The 24,946-nt window shown below is 47.0% G+C and overlaps 1 protein-coding gene across 5 annotated transcripts in view; it reads right to left on the bottom strand.

Moving 5' to 3' along the window:
* The window catches only part of LOC132379315 (semaphorin-4G-like), a 232,914-nt gene that overhangs the window by 67,324 nt on the left and 140,644 nt on the right, over positions 1–24,946 (bottom strand). For 3 of the 5 annotated variants that reach the window (XR_009507385.1, XR_009507384.1, XR_009507383.1), the window contains exons 11-14: positions 24,208–24,323; positions 21,693–21,847; positions 9,854–9,915; positions 3,433–4,586 (exon numbers count right to left, since the gene is read on the bottom strand). Coding sequence is in view for 1 of the 5 variants with exons in the window: in XM_059947021.1 (XP_059803004.1) it covers positions 3,754–4,586; positions 9,854–9,915; positions 21,693–21,847; positions 24,208–24,323 (1,166 nt within the window). In the remaining 4 variants the exon portion in view is untranslated. Of the gene's footprint in view, positions 1–516; positions 4,587–9,853; positions 9,916–21,692; positions 21,848–24,207; positions 24,324–24,946 lie in introns of those variants that run through there. The other 2 variants (XR_009507382.1, XM_059947021.1) reach the window with 2 other exon arrangements.

The following is a 24,946-nucleotide window of genomic DNA, read 5'->3' on the forward strand; positions in this document are numbered from 1 at the left end:
CCCTCTGGTGACCCTCCTCTTTCCCTTTCTCGCTTGGTCCACTGTCCACTCGCACGAGATTCCTTCTTCAGCCCGTTACCTCTTCCACCTCTCCCCTCCCAATTTCTCTTTAATCCCCAACTCCCACACACACACCTCCCCATCAGCTGGTCTCACCTATCACCTGCCAGCTTGCATGCCTTCCCCTCTCCCCACCCTCTTATTCTGGCTTTTTCCCAACTTTTGCCAGACTGGTTCAAGTGACAGGAAGGCAATAGTAACTTAAATAACCGTGTGTTACAACAGTGTTGTGCAGAAAAGCATCTCTAAATGCACAACACATCGAACCCTGAGGCTCCCTGACGTACCACAACACCACTCAGCTGAGTGGGAGGCTAGCGATGGACTGTAATTGCTGGTTTTCCCCAGATGTCTGTCAGTGGATTAAAATGTAAATTCTGGGCTTTAACTTGTAATTGGGAAAGGCACAATGCCAGGTTTTTATATTAGAGGTAACGTATTAACGAACACAATAAGAATGGATAAAAGATTAATTTAATGTACAGATATACAGCATGATCCACAAATAAATTACACTGGTTACATCGCAGAATTGGCCAGGAAACATATACAAACTCCAATATGGATTAGGAACAATTAGACCCCACTCTCATACATCGTTCCAAAAATATATCTCAATTGCAAGAGTTACAGCTCATATCTATGGGTCTTTCTGTGCTTATTAACATTTGACAAAGCATTTATGCAGATTATTATTTATAGCCTTCTAGTTCCAATGACTTGGGGCTCTCTTTTAGTCTCAGTTCCTGATTGGTGCTTCACTTTGTGTTGGGTCGCTACAGTTACCTGTCTCATGCTCCCATGTTGGTTCACCATCGAACTACCTGCCCATCTGATATCAAGATCTCATCCAATTGGCCACCAGGCTCCCAATAACCCCAATGGCTGTCTCACTGATAACTAACAACCAGTTCCCTGCAGTTGAAATGGCCTCTTTCACAGCAGATGACCTTTCACTTTTGACACTTGGGATCAATCCAGATGGAAATATCCTGTTGTGAAGAGGTTTGGCTAATCGAGATAGATCTGTCTCACTCTAGAAAGGAGGCATAAGAAACAGAAGCAAAGATGGGCTGTTTGGCCCTTTATGTCTGCTCTGGCCTTCAACGAGAACCACGACTGATCTCCTACCTCAAAGGCACGTTCCCACATTTTCCTGCACCCATCCCATGGACCTCAATGCCCAAAACGCCAATCCCAGTATTACCTCATCTCTTATTGAAAGCTCCAATCTAATTTGGTTTATTAGTGGTTCTCAGGGGAGAGTTGTTACCCGTACTAACCTGGCTCTGTGCGCAATGCTGAGACATGTAATATTCTACTTAGCTATCAAAGCATTCTTCCCTACCCCGCCTTCACCCTCCCCAGATTAACCAACCATTCTTCAGTAAACAAAACATTCTTCCCCACCCCGCCCTTCTCCCTCCCAAGGTTAAATGACTGTTTTGCTTCATAGAATACCACAGCACAGAAACAGGCCCATCTAGTCCATGCCAAACCCAACCTGCCTAGTCCCATTGACCAGCACCTGGACAATGGCCTTTCATACCTCCCCCATCCATGTACCTATCTAAATTTCTCTTAAATGTCAAAATCAAACCCACATCCATCAATTCTGCTGGCAGCTCGTTCCACAATCACATCACCTTCTGAGTGAAGTTCTCCCTCATGTTCCCCTTAAAAACTTTTCACCTTGCACTTTTAATCCTCTAGTTCTAGTCTTTTCCAACGTCAGTGGGAAAATCCTGCTTGCATTTAGCCTATTTATATCACTCATAATTTTGTATACCTCTATCAAATCTCCCCTCATTCTCCTGTGCTCTAGGGAATAAAGTCCTAAAGTCCTTCACTTACCCTTTCTCTGTGGTGTCCTAGGTCTCTGCACTAGAGGCCAGCGAGGCAAAGAGCTGATCCGACACATTCCTTGTTGAGTTGTTGTTGAAACCCGGCTGGCTGAGTTTGGACTTGAGGGAAGGGAGCCCTGTACCCTTGCCTCTCCCACCTGCTGCAAGATAAATGACCTCACACTACCAACCCCCACCATGAGGCAAGCAACAAGATACCCCACAGCCATAGCAAACAAGATCTACTTCATGTTCTTGATCATCTCGTCCACAACCATATCCACTGTCTCCTTGTACTGAGTAAACCCCATCCCTCTGCTTTACCTTAAACCTCAGAGTCTATCACTGCCTCCCAATGGCCACATGCCTTGGTCTGCCAGGGCATCTACTCTACTGTAACTAAGCACTGTTGAGGTAAAAAGTTCCTTTACACTTTATAAATAGGATGTTAGGTGATTGTCACACCTGTTCCTATGTATTTTCCAAGGCTCAATAGTACGACCCCCTTTTACAAGCGAGCAGACAATTTTTTTTTTGAAGAATTCTTTTCCACCATGCACGTTTGTCCATTATAAAGGCTCCCAGGAAAGCACATCATTTGATGCAAACATTGAATTTGAACACAGCTGAATTGGGTTAGGTCCTGAAGCCGAACTCCCCACACCAGCTCTGGGTTCCAGGGCAGCACGGTTCAGAATTAAGCCCGATTTGGCCAAATGGAGAATCGTGTTCAGTTCTGGTCGCCACATTACAGGAAGGACGTTGAAGCTTTAGAGAGAGTGCGGAGGAGATTTACCACGACCCTGCCTGGATTGGAGAACATGTCTTGTTAGGAAAGGTCAAGCAAGCTTTGGGCTTTTCTCTTTGGAGCAAAGAAGGATGAGAGGTGATTTGATAGAGGTGTATAAGGTAAAAAGAATAGAGTGGACAGCCAATACCTTTTTCCCAGGTCGGTAATAGCTACATCAAGTGGACACACTTTTAAGGTGACTGCAGGAGTGATTTCAGAGGTAGGCTTTTGACACAGAGAATGGTAAGAGCATAGAACACACAGCAGGGTGGTGGTAGAGACAAATACATTGGAAACATTTAAGAGACTCAAAGACAGGCACATGGATGAAATAAAAATAGTGGTTTATTTGGGAGGGAAGGGTTATTTTGATCTTGGAATATGTTAAGAGGTCACGGGCTGAAGGACCTGTACTGTTTTATGTTCTAAGGATCTGGTTGGAATTTTTCTAAGACTCTAAGAAAGCTAGCGGGGTCCAGGAGACAGTGTCACAGAGCAAGGCAGTGCAAGGCAAAAGAAATGCATCTCTAATCACCAGTGCTCAGCAAGGGTGAGGATACCGGCTGCCTTTACACTCACTTCTGCTGGTCGACGCTATCAAATAGCCAACCCACCCTCACTCAGTTAGTGCCAGTGACAAAACAGTTTCAAATATCTGCTATCAATCTTACGTGCTTTTTATTACTCCACAAACATCACTCCAGACAAAGCAACAAACAGATTCAACGTCCGACTCACCTCAGTGATTGTCCTGCCCACTTGTAGCAAACTGCCTCTTAAGAGAGTTTTCTCCCCATAGGAATGGGAGCAAGCCAGTCAACCTCTATGCTTGGGGCAGAGTTGGGGCTGCAAGCAATGTCTCACTTCAGTCTCCTTCTGTCCTTACAAAGATTCCATATAAAATCTCTTTAACTAAACAAAATCGTATTTACAGGATTTTTGAAAGGTACAAGTCTGGAAGGGTAGGGGTGGAACACATAATGGGTGCTTCCTTGAATACTGAATGAGGTAGGTCATTCGGAGTCCGGGAGGTCAGCGGCACCTCCTCCAGCCCTGTTCTCACACCGAGCTCTCATCCAGCTTCTCCAGCAGCTGGGCGTGCTTCCGCTTCTCCAGCATCTTGCTCAGCTCCTCCGTGAACGAGTGGTAGTGCGGCGAGGTGGCCTCTTGCTCGCTGGCCTGCCGCAGCAGCACGTAGCTGTTGCCGTTCATCTTGCGCAGCACGTGGGGCAGGCCGGGCAGCCCGTTGGGGGTGGAGCCTGCCGAGTCGGCGGTGAGCGGGAGGGGCGGCGGAGGCGGAGGAGGGGGCAGCAGCTCGGCGGCCTGGGCGCGGTGGTTGCCGGCTGTGGCTCCCTCGCCGGGGATGATCTTCAGGAAGCGCTCGCCGGAGTACCGCCGCTCCTCGCCCTCCTCGGCCTTGCCCGGGCAGCTGCCCGAGATGTTCTGCAGCTCCACCAGTGACGTCTGGGGCAGGTGCACATCATAGTTGCCCCGCTTGGTGGGCGAGCAGACAAGGTAGATGGACAGAGTGCTCAGGACCAAGGAGAGGGCACCCAGCACGGTGACGAGGATCAGATACATGAACTCCCGGCCCCTGGACAACTGGTGCTGAGGCAAAAGGTGCGTGGAACGTGATGAGTCATCTGTCACGTTGACGTTGTACGAGGCCACTGCACGGCTCACCCCATTTTCCTGGGCAAAACAGCTGTATGTTCCACTGCTATCAGCCTGCACATTCCTCAACACCAGCAAGCTGTCTCCTTGCCGGTACTGTGTCCCATCACCTCTGGCCATTTCTTCCTCGTTGACTTTCCATTGCACTGTGGCTATGTTCGAAGTAAGTGGGCACTGCAGAAGCACGTCCGATCCCAGCTGGACTCTTCTGACTGTAACTGTGGGTGGAAGGAGAAGGCAGGTTTATCAACGTGCTGCAAATGTAGACATGATAAGCAGTGACACCTCCCCGCAATTATCCACAACACTGGTGCCCCACAAGGCTGCCACCTCAGCCCCCGAACTCTACAATTACTGCAGGGACAGATTTGCCTCCAGCTTCATCTACAGGCTCAGAGATACCACCAGCATGTGTGGAGCCAGATCTCAAACAGCAGGAAGAAGAGGATGCACACCCGCAAAGAGCTGCAGGAACTCAGCAGGTCTATGGAGAGGAGTAAAGTGCCAACATTTCAAGCCGAGACCCTACACCAGGGCCGGAAAGGAAGAGGGAAGAAGCCAGAATAAGAAGCTGGGGGAGGGGAAGGAGAACAATCTAGAAGGTAATAGATGAGGGGGAAGGCGAAAGGGAGGATGAAGTGAGAAGCTGGAAGGTGACAGGGGGGTAAGGTAATGGGTTGAAGAAGGAGGAATCTGATAGGGCAGGAGAGTGGACCATGGGAGAAAGGATCTATTGCATTGCATGAATGACATGATAAATACAGGAAGGAGATAGGCAGCCTAGTGGCTGATACCAAGACGACAACCTCTTCTTCAGCATCAGCAATAGAGCTCAGGAAGCAGGGCTGTGTGCACACTGAGGTGGAGGTGGCTGGGAGCCACAAGTTCCTAGATGCAAATATCACCAATAGCTTGCCTTGGTCCAGCCTGTGGCCTAGAAAACATACCAGTACCTCCACGCCCCCAAAGCCCAAAGGGATATGGCACGGCCCCATCGACCCTCGTCAATGTTTATGGACAAACAATAAAAAACAAACCACTGGAGACGTCACAGCCTGAAATGGCAACAACCTCAGGATGCAAAGACATCCCTTTAGTACAAAGATGAGGAGGAAGTTCACCAGCTGGAGGGTGGGGAATGTGTGGATTCTTTGCACAGACTGCTGCGGAGGTCAAATCATTGGGTATACTAAAAGTGGAGGTTGGTTAGTAAGGGCATCGAAGGTTACAGGGAGAATGGAAGAGAACAACGTTGAGTGAGGAATTAAATCAGTCATGATCAACGGGCGAGTTGGTTAGATGGGCTGAATGGTGGAATCCTGCTCCTATGTCTTATGCTTTTCCCACAAACACAATGAGTGGTGGGCAGAGCCCAGTCTATCTTGAAAACCAGCCTCCCTACACCACCCACTGCCTCAGCAAAGCCAGCAGCATAATCAAAAACCCCCTCCTACCCTGGGTATCCTCGCTTCTCCATCCACCCCACCCACCTTTCATCAGGCAGGCAGAAGATGTAAAACACACGCACCACCAGAACAGCTTCCAGAATACCCTTGAATGGACCTCTTGCATGATAACGATGAATTCTTGACTTCACAATCTGCCTTGTCACTGGTCCTATTTCCCTGGAACTTTAACACTTGACTCTACATTCCTGTACTGCTCTTGCCTTTGTACTACCTCAGTGTATAGATGATGTGCATGGATGGCATGCAAAACAACATTCTTCACTAGCTCAGTACATGTGACAATAATAAACCCTATACCAACACTGCCAAGGAACATCACTACAGCTCCGGAGGTGTTTACATCTGTCAGTCACAATGGAGCCACAGTTATTGATTCCAATCAAGGAAAAACACAGGTGATATTATTATCAAAGAACCTGGGCCGACGCTATCTTCTCGCAGCCAGACAGCAGGAGGTATAGAAGCCTGAAGCCCCACACCTCCAGGTTCAGAAACAGCTACTTCCCTTCACCATTCAGTTCTTGAACTAACCAGCAGGAGCCCAAACACTATCGGAGTCCAGCAACACCGCGGCCACTTCGATCACGTTGCACTAGAACGGACTTTGTCCTGCTTGTTCCAGTTGTGTTGTTTCTTGTAAAGTACACGGCAGTGTAGCGGTTAGTGTATTGTTATCACAGCTCGGGCCGTCAGCGTCTGGAGTTTAATTCCAGCGCTGTCTGCAAGGAGTCTGTACGTTCTCCCTGTGACCACGTGGGTTTCCTCCGGGTGCTCCAGTTTCCTCCCACATACCAGTTAGTAGGCAAATTGGTCATTGTAAATGGTCCTGTGATTAGGCTAAGTTTAAAAGGGTGGGTTACTGGTCGGGCTGGAATGGCCTGTTCTGTGCTGCATCTAAACAGATAAATACACAAAAGTCTGTATGGCGGATGTTTTCCTGTCAACCATTCTTAGCTGTAGCTAACCACGTGTGATGCTGCCGGAAGTAATTGGTATGGTTTATCACTGTCTCGTGTCAACATACAAACTGTTCGTACGGATTGGATCTGAGGCGGAACAGGGTAAAAAATAACAATGAAGAATGAAGTGTAAAAGCGACCGAGAAGGTGCAGTGCAGGTAAATAAAAAAGGGCAAAGTGCCCAGGTACTCCGGTTGTCTCACGGTCCGGAGTCGTATTGGGTAGGTTAACCGATCGTTGTAAATGGTCCTGCGATTGGCTTAGGCTGAGATCAGGGTCGTCGGGGTTGCTGGGGCGGTGCTGCTCAAGGGGACAGAAGGGCCGAATCTGCGTTGCTTAGCTAAATAGAATAAACGAGGTAAACTTTGAGGCCAGGAATCCGTTCGAGTGCGTGATAACAGTGGGGTGGAATCTGTCCTCAAACCTGGTGGTATGTGCTTTCAGGCTTTTGTACCTTATTTCCGATGGGGGAGGTGAGAAGGGAGAATGTCTGGGATAGCTGGGGTCTTCGATTAGGCTGGCTGCTTTACTGAGACAGACAGTCTTAGTGGGGAGGCTGGTAAACTGCATCCAAAACTCTCCACAATTTCATGCAGAGAGTCCGTTTTTCATTGTACCTGTGCATACAACAAATTTGACCTTCATTCTTGGGGGGGAGGGGGAGGAGAGAAATAATTTTCTTCGGTAACAGCCCTTAACTTTACCCGTCTCACGTTCCAAACCCTCGGAGTCAATAGAGCCAAGCTGCCCACAGTGACCTCACAGACGGAACAATATGATAGTCAGCGGGTATCAACCCAAGGTACAGCACAGAGCCTCTCTACTGTTAAAACTGTGCCCTCAGGTCCGTCTGAGAGGACAGACAGGAACCAAGACATTTTGTTGTTGCATTCCAACCAGGAGCCACCCAGGTCCACAGGAAGACGTCATTTTGCAAGTTGTCAAATTTAGGTGCATGCCATAAATAGGAACTCTTGGCAGTTGGTTACACAATCACCTCTGGTTGAAAATACATCCAACAGGAAGTTGTGCCGGGCACAATTCACCTTAGCACCAATGAATGCTCTTCCATTACTGGCCCAAAGTTGGACACTTCTGGAGGCCAAGTGTGAAGTTTACATTTGGTTACAAAAAACATCTGTATACTTGGAAAATGAGGATTGAGGAGCAAAGGAACTTTGGAAGATCAATACACAAATGATCCCAGCGAGATACATGGTTTAATAAAGAGCACACAGTGTATTCTACTGAAAGGTGCTGAATTGAACCATTGGTTGTGTAGGGTCTTGGTCAGACCACACACTGAACATCCTGTGCAGTTGCAGTTTCCCTACTAAAAATAAGAGGATGCAAAAAGAGAGGTTTACATCAAGGTGCCAGAAATGAAAGGTTTTAACAACAGAATGAACAAGGAGAGCAAGGCCAAGGCAGCAAACTAATCAGGCTTTTGAGATTATGAAAGACATTGCTGGAGATGGAACAGATGGCTAGAATTCTGATTCCATCCTCTTTTGACCTGGTGAATGTGTACCGTACGCATCACTTAAATCCATGTAAATTTGCTAAGGAGCCCTGGGAAATCAGGCCAATTCCATTGGAGAAACTGTTGTGTATTGCCTGCAATTATGTTCTTCAAGGGCATGGAGTGTCTGGAGTTCAATGCTGTCGGTCACTGCTGTCCAGGCTCAGTTAGAACCTGCCCTGGTGGACACAGAACTCTCCAACATATCTGGGAATCTATGCCTAATGGTGTCCCGCTGCCAGGGGAGCCTCTCCTTCCAGTGCAGGCTGTATCTGACCGGGGGCCTGAGACTGCAGACTGTAATAGAAAACATTACCTGAACAATGTGGCTTGGGTAGACAAAGGGAGCCCTACTTGATCACCCCCTGTAATCAAGGCCACTGACCACCAAGGCAGGGAGACACATCGACAGAACAGTGCGGACCAGTCAACTTCCGCCTGCGGCCGCCCCTTCCCCTGCCCACCGTCCCTGCACCATCTTCTTGCTCCTGGTCTCGTTCTGATTCTCTGGTGGGGTTTGCCAGTTGTCCCCTGGATTTCAGCTGCACTAAGGAGAATGCCACCCAGGCACGTTTCCTCACAGACACGGGCTTATTCAGAAGCGATCTTCCACGGCTAAAATTGCATCTATCTACAATCAGCACTCGAGAAACAATTGCAGCTGTTGGCAACTTGGAGGCTGGATAGTGCTGGGGAATGGCAAGGGGATAAGAAAAGGAATGCCCATAGGTGGTTCAGGAGAAGTCAGAATGGATCATAGATTCGCTGGGCTCCATGATACAGCGTTTTGGTGGAGGTCAGGAAGTGAACACTGCGGTATCAACAAGGTAGAGTGCTGGGACATTGAATCCTTGCCAGTTCTATGCATCCACCCAGCTAGACCCACTCCTCATGGTTTTGCAAATACTTGTTCTGTTCCCTTTGGACCTCACAATTACTGCTGTGAAGATCCTCCAACCATCCTCTCATGGGAACCACTACATGCAAGGGAACTTCTGACCAACTATACAGGAGCCACCTATTAGCCGGATGGAATGAGGTCAACTAGGTTACTGCCCTAAAGGGTGCTACTAACTCAGTTGCATTTTAAACAATAACCTGGTGTCTTCACAAACTCTCTTTTTATCTTCTTAAACTGATTTCCAAATTAGAAGGGATCTGAACCCCAGGTCTGGTCTTTTCGTGACTCTGAACTATCCTTTGACCATCCAGTTGTACCTGGGAGATGAGAGTTGGATGGTAATTTCTCCAACAACTGCTGAAAAAACAGGTGTCTGCACATTTTTGAGCATATTGGTCCTTCCTGCTGAATACCAGTCCTATGACATGCCTCATACCACCATTTCTCAGTGAGCTTCTTTTAACTGCCCCGGCAGGTCTGTGCTAAACTGCACCCCATTCTCTGCCAGGCTTGACACGCTGAGTGACAATCTCCAGATCAAACTCAGGCCACTAGATGTGCAACAGCACTTCCCACATACCACAGGCTGTTATGATCAATGGTACGGATTACACGAAAGCAAACAGCTACATACCATTTGGGTTGCTGTCCAAACAGCTTCTGTTCCCGTTCGCAATGTCTTGAATCAGATTCGTTCTGCAACAGAGGATACAAAGTTAGAGCCAAGTGTAGGAGCTGAATCCCCACCAAGATCAGAGAATCAGAAAGGACTATCCACACCACTGCCACGTAGAGAGCGCAGTGGCAGTCACAAGGTCACAGCTACCTCTTCACACCGCCCCCCCCTCATCCCCTCATCCCAGTGATGGGGAACCGGTAAACGGGGCTCACACTCATGATCACTATCACTGGGAGTGACTGAATGAGTTTATCGCCCTTTGAGTGAGTTCCACCAGCATATTCCTGTCTCCTTTACTTCTCCCCTTTTCCGATTCAATATGTTTAAAAGTTTACTTTTGGGATCAGAGAATTAGAGGCCTCTTCTTTCCCAGGGAAAACCACAGATCCCTGGTGCAGTGCGAGGGTCCTGTCCGAGAATTCTGACACGCTCTGATGTCACAGAGTGCACTGTGACATCCCTGTCCATGGCCGTCAGTACCGATCCCATTTACCAATACGCAGGCTGCAGCCTCCCGTTTATGCTCCCGTTTCCCAAGGACGTGTGGGTCGATAGGTTTACTAGCCTTTGTATATTGTCCTCAGTGACAGACAGACAGACAGAGACAGACTGTCTGTCTGTCTGTCTGTGAGTGGGGGAGTGTTTGGGAGAATAATGTGGGATTAGTGTAAATGAGTACATGATGGTTAGTACAGACAGTGGGCAGAATGGCCTGTTTCCTCACTGTATATCTATCTGCCTCTTCAATGAGTTTTCACAATTCACAGGTAATGCACTGGGCCTGAGCAGCCCAGGATCAGCGAGCCAGTGATAGCATTTAACCTGAATTCACCAGTGCACCAGACAATTTTTAAAACCGGTGCTCATGCCAAATGTGGTGGAAAGAAGAGGAGAGAAAACTGGGATGAAGGTTCACAGCCCGAAACATTGACTGTTTATTCATTTCCATAGATGCTGCCTGACCTGCTGAGTTCCTCCGGCATTTTGTGTGTGTTGCTCTGAATTTCCGGCATCTGCTGAATCTCTTGTGTTTGTCACAACTATATGCTCACATTTAGAAGAAATTGAATGGGAGCCAATGCTCTCTTCCCTCCTGCCTTCATCTCTCTCTAAGCCTGCCCATTTTCCTCTCCAGTCTCTGGTCAAAGTACATTGATTAGCAATGTATGCAGTACACAGCCCTGAGATTTGACTTCCCACAGACAGCCACGGAACAAAGAAAACCATGGAACCCGTTCAAAGAAAAACATCAAGCCCCCAATGCACAAAAAAGACAAGTCAAGCGAACGGCCAAAAAATGAGTGAACACCAACCTGCAGTCATCTGAAGAGTCCAGGCGTGTTCAGTTCAGCTCACTTCAGTTCAATGTACCCCCTCTCACCCGAGATCTGTCACTCTCAAACCTCATTCTGCACCCCCCCCACCCCACAATCGTCTGTGAAGTGGGATACTCTCTGGGCCATTGTCCAAACCTCATTCTGCACCCCCCCCCCCACCCCACAATCGTCTGTGAAGTGGGATACTCTCTGGGCTATTGTCCAAACCTCATTCTGCACCCCCCCCACCCCACAATCGTCTGTGAAGTGGGATACTCTCTGGGCCATTGTCCAAACCTCATTCTGCACCCCCCCCCACCCCACAATCGTCTGTGAAGTGGGATACTCTCTGGGCCATTGTCCAAACCTCATTCTGCACCCCCCCCCCACCCCACAATCGTCTGTGAAGTGGGATACTCTCTGGGCCATTGTCCAAACCTCATTCTGCACCCCCCCCCACCCCACAATCGTCTGTGAAGTGGGATACTCTCTGGGCCATTGTCCAAACCTCATTCTGCACCCTCCCCACCCCACAATCGTCTGTGAAGTGGGATACTCTCTGGGCCATTGTCCAAACCTCATTCTGCACCCCCCCCCCACCCCACAATCGTCTGTGAAGTGGGATACTCTCCGGGCCATTGTCCAAACCTCATTCTGCACCCTCCCCACCCCACAATCGTCTGTGAAGTGGGATACTCTCTGGGCCATTGTCCAAACCTCATTCTGCACCCACCCCCACCCCACAATCGTCTGTGAAGTGGGATACTCTCTGGGCCATTGTCCAAACCTCATTCTGCACCCTCCCCACCCCACAATCGTCTGTGAAGTGGGATACTCTCTGGGCCATTGTCCAAACCTCATCCTGTGCCCCCTCCCCTCCCCACCCCACAATCGTCTGTGAAGTGGGATACTCTCTGGGCCATTGCCCAAAGGGTCGCCCCACCACTGTCAGTGGGAGTTCCGTAATGACGGAGGTCTTGTCTTGAGAGCCTTGGGAGCAGCATTGCTGCGTAAATCTGCTCGAAGTCAAGAGATACCCAGCAAGGGGGAGGGAGGGGATGAGTCAGAGGTGAGTTTTTTATACAGTGAGTGATGTGCCAAGAACAGTGGTAGAGACAGATACACTGGAGTAAATTAAAGAAACTCTTAGATAGGCACATGGACAACAGGAAAATAGGGGGCTACCGAGGAGTGTAGGGTTAGATTGAGGCCACAGCATTGTACTGTGCAGCAGCGTTCTAGCTTCTATGGTCTAAAGCTATGCTGAAACTGGTGTGGTTTCCCTGCTGGTGATGGTGGGTGAGGGGCATTGAGAGACAGACTGCCTTTCCTCTGAACAGCAGCACCATTCGTCAAGTTGAAGTTCATGTTTGTTGTCATGGGTATACTGTACATACACACGCAGTCATTAATGCCATGATAATTAGCTTCTTCAGCAGCAACACAGTACATTACAAACACAAATCTTAACCGAACTTAAACTGTACATAACTTACATCTCACAATAAACAATATGTGACTAAAACTGCGAGTGCAAATATAGAAGAAGCTAGAATTACAGGTTGGTTCCAGAGCCAGAAGGCGGCAGGGAAGAAGCTGGAGGAGTGGGTCTTCAGGCTCCTGTACCTCCTGCCTGTTGGCAGCAATGGCAAATGGAGGGCTGTATGAGGGTTAGACTGAGCTTGGAATAGGTTAAAGGGTCATCACCTTGTGGGCTGAAGGGCCGGTACTGTGGTAATGAGAAGAGGGTCCATCATACTTAGCTCAAGTCCCCCATCAATGGGACTGGTGGTTATTCTAGTTTACAAGTTGCCCCAATCCCGATCCAAGCAAGGGTTGAACTTCTTCCTTGGTATTGTGGGCAAACGGAGAGAGGAAGAGAGGGGCAGTCAAAGCCAGTCCAACTTACTGAGTTCCTTCTTCCAAACAGAACTATTGTTGGTAAATAAACTCGCCACGAACCAACCTGATAATGGGTCAATGATGGGGTAAGGAAGTGGGCATGTGGGGGGGGGGGAATCTGGATGGGACAGCAAGGTGAGTGTTGTAGGTGGCAGAGCTAGGGACAGACTAACTCACAGAAGGACTGAGCTTGTATACAGAATCAATTCCAAATTATATTAAGGGTAGATAATTTTCCAAGGAACTATTCGGGTACATAAAGTAAGGGGTAGAATTCTTTACACACAGAGTGGTGAGTGCGTGGAACGCCCTGCCGGGGGTAGAAGCAAAAATACTAGGGGCATTAAAGAATCTCTTTGTAGGAGGGAAGGTTTAGATTGATCTCAGAATAAGTTAAAAGGTCAGCACAACACGGGGGGGGGGGGGGGGGGGGTCGAAGGACCTGGACTGAGCTGTAGTGTTCTATGCTTTTTCTAAAGCCACAATTAACTTGCAATTATATATTTTTAAATCGGTTAATATTGATGTAAGCTATCTCCAGGGATAATGTGGAATGGCTTGCCCGTTCACACTATCTGAACACTCCCAGCTCAATGAAGTTCTGCTCAATCTGAAACATAACTTTTCATTTATAGTCTTCAGCAAATGGTTTATTATTTTTGCTTTTTCTCTTCCTGGAACATGTTAAATAAGGGAACCACCTTGGCTCCTATGTAAACTAAATCAAAGTTTACCAAACAACTTTGTGGGTGGCAGGAATGCTCTCCCAACCTAGTAATTCCTGCATCTGAGAGCTGTGCCTCTGCTGTCAAATGCTGAATGTGAATTTCATACACCGAAGTTGAACCCTGACCTCACAATCTACCTCGTTGTGGTCCTTCTTTGCGCCTTCTCTTTAACTGCTACTCTACAGTCCGTTCTGCAATTTCTTCTTCTGACCTCCGCCATCACATTTCTGACTGAACCAAAAAACCCATGAACACATTTAGCTCTCTTTTGCACTATTTATTTAGTATAGATTCTTATGGTAATTTATAACTTTTGGGTATTGCACTGTACTGCTGCAGCAAAATACCAAATTTCATGACAAACACTCAGTAGCCACTTTATTAGGTACGAGAGGAACCCAGTGTGGCCCTCTGGTGCTGTAGCCCATCCGCTTCAAGGTTCAACACATTGGGCATTCAGAGATGCTCTTCTGCGCATTACAGTTGTAACGCTTGGTTATCTGAGTTACTGTCACCTTCCTGTCAGCTTGAACCAGTCTGGCCATTCTCCTCCGATCTCTCTCATTAACAAGGCAATTTCACCCACAGAACAGCCGCTCGCTGGATGTTATTTTGTTTTTCACACCATTCCCTATAAACTCTGGTGTGCTTGAAAACCCCAGGAGATCAGCAGTTTCTGAGATACTCAAACCGCCCCGTCTGGCACCAACAATCATTCTACAGTTAAAGTGATTTAGATCACATTTCTTCCTCATTTTGATGGTTGGTATGAATAACAACTGAATCTCTTGACCATGTCAAATGATAACGGAGAACGTTGTGTGTGGAAATCCCAGGAGATCAGCAGTTTCTGAGATACTCAAACCGCCCCGTCTGGCACCAACAATCATCCCACGGTCGAAGTCTCTTCAATCACATTGTTTCCCTATTCTGATGTTTGTTCTGAACAACAAGTGAACGTCATGAGCATGTCTGCTTGCCTTTATGCATTGAGTTGCCACATGATTGGCTGATCAGATATTTACATTAACGAGCAGGGCTAATGTGTACCTAATAAAATGGCTACTAAGTCAGCGATAATAAAACTGATTCTGAATTCTGAATTCAGTGTTCTTATGTATGGCGTGATCAGCCTTGACGGGATGTAAGGAAAGTTTCACACTGTGGTTCAGTAAATGTGGCAATAAGTTCAACTCCAAGCCAATTCTTCCAACCACACACATATAGACCGTCAAACGAGACCTTCCTCCAGACCAGGGTGCACAACATAGCACATATAACTCACTCACGTAACACATAAAGGAACATTCACACAGATAATAAGGTGCATATATGATAAAAGTTAAAACATATCCTGGTGCTTCATAGGTTCACAATGGGAGAGGAACAGGGGGAAGTCATAAACTCCTGTGTCCTCTGCCATTCAAGGGTGCGTTGTCAGTTCACATTGGTGATATTAAAATGTCAATCCACCCAGCAACAACTACTGTAAAATTCCAAAGTTACCTCTGTATGTAGAAGTGTTTCCCAGTTTCTGAATGGACTGAGTCTGTTGAATGGCTTTCACTATGTTATTTTTACTTTTTAGAATACTGGATCTGCTAATTTACTCACATGGCTGTGGAGGCAAAGTCATTGGGTATATTTAAAGTGGAGGTTAATAGGTTCTTGATTAGTCAGGGTGTCAAAGGTTACAGGGAGAAGGTAGGAGAATGGGGTTGGGAAGGATGATAAATCGACCATGGAGCAGACTCCATGGGTGAATGGCCCAATTCTGCTCCATTGTCTTATGGTTTTATGGCCTAAATTTAAGACTCCGTCCTTTGCTTCTAAGCTCAGCTGTCCAATACTCCTGTCTCTTTTCAGTTCCTCCCTTTGGGAGGAATAACAGAGGAGTCAGCTGTGGCCGTTTTTAAGCTCTGCACTTCCCCTCTGAAATTCCCAAGGGCCAGTAGAGCCGGGTCGCAGGAGTAGGGAACCAGAGGCATGTGCAGCAAAGATCCCGATCCCTTGTACTTTCCCTCCTTCTCTGGGAGTTACTTTAATTTTGAGAAACAAATAAATCCTGGGATCTGAAACCAAACCAGACCAATATTGTAGGGAGTCAGTCTGTCCTGAGGATGGGTGCTGACCGGTTCCTCTCTCCACGGACGCTGCTTGATTTGCCGAGTCAATCCAGCAATTCTGCGTTTGTTCGTAACGTGAATTTTGATTTCTGGAGCAAATTGGCTGATACAAAGTTTTCTCTGGAGATTGAATCTCCCACTACCCTGAATATCCCTAGTGGACTCTAATGATGAAGGGTGACGAGGAGGAACTGAGTCGCTGCTTGTTCTCATCGTCTCCCGGATCCGTCACCAGAATGCACAAACTTGATGCAGTTTGACTTTCTCACTGGAGGATTACGAGAGGCAGTCAGTCGGATTCTGTGTGCCTGTGAATTTTCTGGCTGAGCAAGGCTGTTCCTGAATCCCTGAGAGTGTATATCTTCAATGGATTTGTCACGTCAGCTAGACAGGTAGAGAGAGTGATGAGAGGGCCTTTGGCTTGCTGGCCTTCAAGTCAAGTAATTTATTGTCTTTTAACTATATACAGAACATGTATATAATCATATAATGTATATAGAAATGAGATGTTCCTCTGAACCAGAGTGTAAAACACAATAGTACATACAACAATAAGTGTTTGGGACACTGGAAAAATGTTGAATTTCCCCTTGGGGATGAATAAAGTATCTATCTATCTATCTATCTATCTATCTATCTATCTAACACTCGATAACCTGTGAAAGTGGGGATAAAATCTACAGGTGAATCACACATAAATAACAAACTAGATATTGTAATGCATGGAATAGATTAATCAGTGACACTTTGAATACAATGCAGGAGGAATTTCAGAAGCCTAATGGCCTGGGGGAAGGAACTGTTTCCCGTCCTGATCATTCCTGTTTTTATGCAGCAAAGTCTCCTGCCTGATGGTAGAAAGTCAAAGAGGATACTGGATGGATGGGTGGGATCCTTAATAATTCTAAGAGCCCTGCGTACACAGTGCTTCTGATTTAAGTCCCCCACCTCTCAGCTGGTCTCACAGTCCTTTGTTGGGGCTTCTGGACTGATAATCCGCTGCTCCCATATCAGATGGAAGTGCAACTTGTCAGGACGCTCTCCTGTAAAACGCAGTTAAGATGGGGGGGGGGGGGGGGGCGGAGCCTTCTTTGCCTCAATCTCCTTAGGAAGAGGAGGTGCTGCTGAGCCTTCTTGTTGAGGGAGTTGATATTAAGGGATGAGGTGAGACAATCCATGATGTGAACTGAAGTTGGGACTGAGCTGTGGAGAGAGCCTGAGCAGGTTGGAGCGTAGGAGGAGAGGGAGTCATTGTGCAGAGGTGCACAAAATCCTGAGGGCCTTTGACAGGTTGAATGTGCCCGGTCTTTTACCCAGAGGCACAGACTTCACAGGAACCTGAAGGACAACTTACTCACCCAGAGGACGGGGAATCCATGGAATGAGTTAGCAGAGGAAGTGGTTGAGGCAGGTACATTAATGATATTTAAAACGCACGGATACAACCGATACAGGATGAATGCATGAATATCAAAGTGCCTATCTTAACGGCACAAGACACAGAACAGGATTAGGCCATTCAGCCCATCGAGCCTGCTCTGCCATTCCATCATGATTGATTTATTATCTATCTCAACCCCATTCTCCTTCCTTCTCCCCATTACCGTCGACACTCTTACTAATCAAAAACCTGTCAACCTTCGCCTTAACCATAACTACTGGCTTGGGGTCCGCAGCTGTGTGTAGCAATAAATTCTACAGATCACCAGCCTTTGGCCAAAGGCTCAGTGATATGGGCTAAAAACAGGGAAACGGCACCGGCTTCGATGGGAATCTAGGACAGTACGATCCATTTGGGTCAAAGGCCTATTTCCATGCTGCTTGATGCTATGACTCGAGGGAGGGGTGAGAATGTGGGGCCTGGAAGGACAGGCAGCAATGAACACTCTGAGGGAAAGGGGCAGAAGGGGCTGGAGGGACTGATTCTCTTGCTGGGCCCTCTCATATCTAAGGCACCAATATCATTGTGATCCTGGAGCCATAACCAAAGCCAAGACAGCAGAATATCTTTCCCAAAGGGGGCTGCCAAAAATCACTCCCACAGCTTCATGTCTGCCATTTTCATACCTCTTTAATGTTAATTATTTTTACATTTAGTTTGAATTCAATGATGGAATTTGAAATGAGGTCTGATCCAGTAACCTATTTCTTGAGCTCCCAACCCTACTGACCTAGACTGTAAAGGTACAAAATTCTGAAAGCACATATTCCCCCGCTGAAGGACAGCTCCTGTGCCAATGCATCAGAATCTTGAATGGACCGCCTGTCCAGTACAAAGGTCTCGACTTCATAAACTTCCTCGCTATCATCTTGTGCTTTGCTGTTTACCTACACTGAACTTTCTCTGTGGCTCTTACACTTCATTCTGCATTACTGTAGCCTCAAGAGGTCCTGGAAATCCTGAGTATACACACCAAATGCTGGGGGAGCGCAGCAGATCAGGCAGCATCTACGGAAAGGAATAAAGAGTCGACAATTTCACCAAGACCCTTCAAAAGCACTGGAAGGGAAGAGGGAAGAAGCCAAAATAAGGAAGTGGGGAGACAGTAAAAGAATCCAGGCTGGCAGGTGATAGGTGAAGCCAGGTGAGGGTGATGGGGGGGGGTGGGGGGATGAAGTGAGAAGATGGGAGGTGTTAGGTGGAAAAGATAAATAGCCGAAGGAAAAGGGAATCTGATTGGAGACAAGAGTGAACCATGGGAGAAAGGCACCAGGGAGGTGATATAGGCAGGTAGGGAGAAGAGAAGGAAGGGGTAAGAGGGGAGCCGGAATGGGGAATAGGAAGTAAGAGAAGGGGGAGCGGAGAGTCACTTCCAGAAGTTGGAGAATTAGATGCTCATGCCATCGTAAGGCTGGAGGTAACCCTAACAGAACATAAGTGTTGCTGGAGTATCCTCATTGCTGCAGTAGAGGAGGCCACAGACCAACATGTTGGAACGTGATTGGGGTGTGGAACTAATATGGTTGGCCACCGGTGACTATTCCCCGTTGAGGGTGGAGTAAAGGTGTTCGACAAAGCAGCCCCCCCAATCCACAGTATGTTGGGTCTCACCAAAGTAGAGGAGGCCCATTGGGACACAAGATACAGTAGGTGGCCCTGAGAGACTTACAGGTGAAGTGCCGCCTCTCCTGGAAGGACTGTTTGGGGCCCTGAATGGTGGTGAGAGAGGAGGTGAGTGGGGAGGTGTAGCAGGTGCCAGGAGGGAGATCAGTGGGGATTGCTTGTGGTGACGTGATTATAAATTTTACTTTGAACTTTGAACAGTGAGGATCAGTGGGAATAAGAGATCAACTAGTAGAGAGCAGAGGGGAGGGGAGTCTGTATTTTTATCGCTTTACCTGGCCCTACCTCAATGCACTGTGTAACAATTTGATCTGTATGAACAGTATGCAAGACAAGCTTTTCACTGTACCCCAGGACACGTGACAATAAACTGAACCAGACTAAGCCAGGTTGCTATAGTCAAGAGTTCAGGAATCTACACAAACTGAAACTAGGCTGCCACACCAGAAATTCCTGTTAAACAACTTCCCCCTAATTCCAGTCTGTAGACACACCGAGGCCCTGTTAATACTCTCTGTCTGGATGATGGCAAAGTGCCATTGAACACAGGACGGACCTGTTTATACACCTGTTTACATCTGCATCACATTACACAGCTGAAGTGAAAATTTGTTCGGCTAGCTGTTATTTCTACCCAGTACTGCAGCTGGTAAACAAAACTGCCAGAGACACCAGATATTGCAGAGACTTGGAGTAAATAAACAAATCACTGGATGAGCTCAGCAGGTCGGGCAGCATCTGTGGAAGGAAATGGTCAGTCAATGATTCAGGTCAAGAACCTTCATTTGGACTCAGATACGTTATACAGAATGCCCCTTCTCGCTGCATCCATCAGGTAGGAGGTACAGGAGCCTCAGGTCCCACACCATTGGGTTCAGGAACAGTTATTACCCCTCAAACATCAGGCCCCTGACCCAGTGTGGATAACTTCACTCACCCTAAATCTGAAAACATTCCACAAGGCACAGACTCACTTTCAAGAATTCAACAGTTCATGTTCTCAGTATTATGTATTTAATTTTTCTTTGCACAATTTGTCTTCTTTTGCACATTGCTTGTTTGTTAGTCTTTATTTATAGTTTTTAATAAATCCTATTGTATTTCTATATTTTCCTGTCAATGCCTGCAAGACAATGAATCTCAACACCATATACAGGGACGTACATGTAGTGTACTTTGATGAATATTTTAAATTTAGTTTGAGGTCAGGTTCAGGAGAAAGTCAGCAGAAAAGGCAACAGCTGGATTGTGAATAATATACTTTCTTCCATCCCTCCTCATCCTAACTCTCACCTCCACTGTGCAATTCCACTGTCTTCTGGGACAGAGGAAGGAAGAAAAACCCTTTGTAATGACACAAATATCTCGGGAATTCTCATTCCGCTCCCTCAGGCAACCAAACACAGTCCAGAACACTTGATCTGGGTGTAACAGCTCAGTTAAAGCTTAGCTTCAAGGGGATGTGGCCTTGGCTTCAGAGCCTGTCTGTTCCTCTCTGGCCAAAAACTACTGGGTTCAAAGTGCTTAATAAAATTATTCCTATCCAAGACAGGAACGTGCCTTTGGAGTCAGTAGGAAGATTTTGCACTATTGAATAGCAGACATAAGAATGGACAAGATCTGAAATCAGAGCTGGAAATGTTGGAAATACCCAACAGACTAGTCAGCAACTGGGAAGAGATAAAGTGAATTAATGATTCCAGTAGATGGAACCTTTGCCAAACTCCATTCTTGTCAAAGTTCACTCTGTTTTTATTTCTCTACAAGAACCCACTTAATCAGCAAGTTTTTTTCCAACACTTTCTATTTGTTTTTCATGCCTAAACAGACGGGAACCTGTCAGTTATTAAAATCTTTCCTAATTTTGTTCCAGATTTTATTTTCAAGTTACACCAGATCTCAGGGCCATGGTGATAAGGTGAAACAACAGACTCTTCCACAGAATGCAAACCAGTTCTTTCCCCATATCCCTGTAACTTCTCCCTCTTCAAGGAATCTCTGAACCCTTTAGAAAGCAACAAGAGAATCTGCTTCTGACATCTTCTCAGGAACCCACAGAAGTTTCTAAAATTAGGAGAAGCAGAGGTATTGTAGGTTGAATCTTTAACCCAGGGTAGAAATGTCAAATACTAGCAGAAATACATTTAAGGTGAGAGGAGGAAAGTTTAAGGCAGAGGTGTGGGATGTTTCTTTACATAGGCAAGTAAAATTGGATAGGTATATGGACAGGAAAGGAATTGAGGGTTATGGGCTGAGTGCAGGTCGGTGGGACTAGGTGAGAGTAAGCGTTCGGCATGGACTAGAAGAGCCGAGATGGCCTGTTTCCATGCTGTAATTGTTATATGGTTATAGAGGGTGCTCGGTACCTAGAATATGTTGCCATGGGTACAGGTGGAAACAGAAATGACGGTAGCATTTCAGAGGACTCAGAAAGACACATAAATATTTAGCACAGACAACGTGGGCTGAATGGCCTAGTCCTGTGATGTACTGTTCTATGTTCTAATGGAGTTCTGAACCCAGAAATCTTACTTCATAATTTTTTCCCATCTTTCCTTGCAAGGAGGTACCAAAACCCCTGCACCCAAAAGCAAGTGTCAATCATCTGCGTGATTAGGGGACACATTCTTTCATCATAACACAGGGCAGTGACGGTACCTGTTCTTCTGCGTTCGAATATCCTGGCAAACACTGTGATCCCAACCGCAGTAAGGATCTCGAGCCAGGACACAATCCCAACAGTTTTTGTAGATGTGACAATTGGACACGGGGAGCTGAGTCACCCCACTCTGCGATCCAACGAACAGGGTCCCCTGTAATGAAAGCAGGTCACTGAAAAGTTACGTCATTGTTTTGTGCAGAATGCGTGGTCACCACAATGGTGAGTAATAGACGGGGCGAGGCAAGACACTGTAGATGCTGGAATCTGAAACAAAGAACAAGCTAATGGAAGAACGTAGAAAGCTGGGCAGCATCTTGGGAGACAAAGGGGTGGTCAATGTTTCAGGTCGATATCCCACATCAGGACTGAGTTAGACTCTGTTCCGATGCAGTCTCGATCTGAAATGTTAACTTACACCTTCTGCTTCCACAGATGCTGCCTGACCCACCGATTTCTTCCAGCTGTTTGTCTTTGGTGCAGCAAACACACCAGGCTGGGTGGTTTGACCCATTCCTGTCATTTAACCAGCAAAGGAGCAACACCGATAGTTGTGAAGAAGGGGGTTGGATAACTTGCCTTCATTAACCAGGCACAGAATGTGGGAACAGGGAGGTTATAAAACCCAGGTTAGACCACAGTGACCGTCCTGTGTTCAGTCTGGGACTCTACACCCATGGACGCACTGCAGAGGCTGGAGAGGAGATTCACCGGGACGTTGCCTGAGCTGTGAGGAGGGACAGGACGTGCTGGGATTCTTTTCCTTGCTGCAGAGGAGGCATTACCGAGGTGGAGGCATTACCGAGGAAGACAACATTACAGAAAGGGTGGATAGTTGGAACTTGTCCCTTGTGGCAGAAAAGTGGACAGCGTAGGTCCAGGGTAAGGGGTGGGAGTCCTGGGCACCATTGTAGCATAGCGATACACAGCACAGGGCGTCAGAGTCCTCAGCTCAATTCTGATGATCTGTCAGGAATCTGTACGTCATCTCCGCAGAATGTGTGGGTATCCTCTGGGTGCTCTGGTTTCCTCCCACAGTCCAATGACACACCGGTTAGTAGGCTAACTGGTCATTGTAAACTGTCCCATGATTAAGCTAGGGTTAAATAGGGGGGTGGTTTTGCTGGGCAGTGCAGCCCGAGGAACTGGAAGCACCTACTCTGTGTAGAACCTCGAAATAAATAAACTCAGTGTATCCACTTTAGAGGAGTCCTCAGGAAATACTCTTACACCCGGAGAGTGGTTCACATCTGGAAAGCAGTGGGAGGTGGGTAGTGGAGGTAGGTACCCCCACACAGTTAATAACGTAAATTGCTTGCATGGTACAGTGAAAAGCCTAGAGTACAGAAGGACACTCGAATTGGCAAGGTATAGAGGGTTACAGACCACATGCTGGCAAACGGGGACAGAAGTGTTGGTACTTGATGGCCAGCATTGATGCGGTGGGCTGAATGGCCTGTTTCCATGCTGTATCATGTAGCTTGTTGCGGCTCTGTAGCTGTTCTGCCTGACACCCATGGGGTCGGTCTGAAGGCTCAGTGGGAGCAGCCTCAAGGCATGGTCTCCTGTGCCCTGGGTCCAGAAGGTGAGATAGATGGAGGCCTAGTAACTCTCGCTCACTACCCACCCTGGCAGGAGGAAGTATGGGTGAGAGACAGGATGGGTTTTGGACCTGTTGAACAAACAGACAGATGCCACTCACTATCTAGGCTCACAACAGAAGACAAACCATGAGAAAAGGTTCTGTCTTCCTCTGCCCAGAATCTCACTGAGCTTCCCAACATATCAAGCTCACATTAAGTGGTTACCATCACAACCAGTGGCTTGCCAAACCTTCCCTTCAGTCAGGCCATGAAGCTTGGATCTTAGAGACACAAACCTCTCATCTGGGAATGCTGAGAGAAAGATTGCACTTACATATAACCTTGCACCACCTCAGGACTCCCAGAATGGTTACAGATGACAAAGCAACTTGAAGCAGAGAATGGGTAGGCAGAAGGGATTAGTTTAGTCAGTTATTTAATTACTAGCTAACTTAGTTCTACACAACATTTTGGGCTAGGAGGCTGTTCCTGTACTGTTCTATGTTCCAAGTCTAGTCACTCTCTGTATAGACTGTGATCAAGACCCCAGCCGTTTGATGAAACAGGTCACAGGAGCTGAGTTGACGTCTTACTTGAAGGATGCCGCCTACGTCATTGCTGCAACCCCTTGAGATGTCGGCCTGGATTTCTGTAATGGACCTGGTAGGATTTGAACTCACCACCTTCTGACTCCAAAGCCAAAGTTCTACTCACTGAGCCGCAGTTTGCGTGGAGCTATGGGGATGTGAAGTGGGATGGTTATCGGTCCATCTACTGCTTGGGTAGTAGAGTGACATCACTGGTCATCCTGCTGTTACAGAACTCCATTATCCCTTCTCATCGTCAACCTGTCACATTTGTCTGTCTATTGTGAGATCAGTGTGTCTGTAGCCACTTACAGTTGTTCATAGGTAATACAGTGAGGCCGTACCTGGGTTCTGGCTAACACCAGGCTTTCCACAGGCTGTAGGTCCTTGTACAGCCGGATCTCCTCAACGATGTGTGTGCTGGCCCCAGAATTCACCACTTTGTGGATCCAGCCGTTATCTTTAAAACAAGAGACATCCCCGTCACGTTGGAGATCTACAGACAATTCCCTTCCTGCTCAGTAACACTTTTGGAACAAATACAGAGTAAAGCAGGCGGAATGACAATCCGTCCCCTACATACGATCCTGAATAATGTGACTGGAATGCTGAGTCATTCCTTCCAGTGGTCAGTGAGATAAATATTTACATCAGGCCTTCGAACATGGTCAAGTGGGTCATCTTTTGTTTAAGAACCTCTTCAGGGGAAGTGGTTTATTGTCCAATCCCGAATTGAGGGGTCGACCTTGAAAAAGTTCACTTCACTTCTCAATTCGGACATAAAGTTTCGTAAGGTGTGGGGACCTTTTCTTGAATACTTTCATAATTCCTCTTTAGATTAAGTCTTTTTTTTCAGTCACTTACTTACAGCTTTTTTTTGGTAGTGGGCATTATTATTCTTTGTATTCTCATTTACAGTTTGGGGGTTTGAATGTTCTGACTAATCTTTCTTACATCTTGCGGTGGTTGGTCTGGAGTTTTTTTTTCTGCAGGGGGGAGGATATTAACTTTACATGATTTTACTTTGGGTGCTTTTTCATCATTGTTTTGAACTATATAATTGTATGCCTATCTTGCACTGTA

The sequence above is a fragment of the Hypanus sabinus genome, chromosome 22 (assembly GCF_030144855.1).
Source record: "Hypanus sabinus isolate sHypSab1 chromosome 22, sHypSab1.hap1, whole genome shotgun sequence".
In the NCBI taxonomy this organism is placed as follows: Eukaryota; Metazoa; Chordata; class Chondrichthyes; order Myliobatiformes; family Dasyatidae; genus Hypanus; species Hypanus sabinus.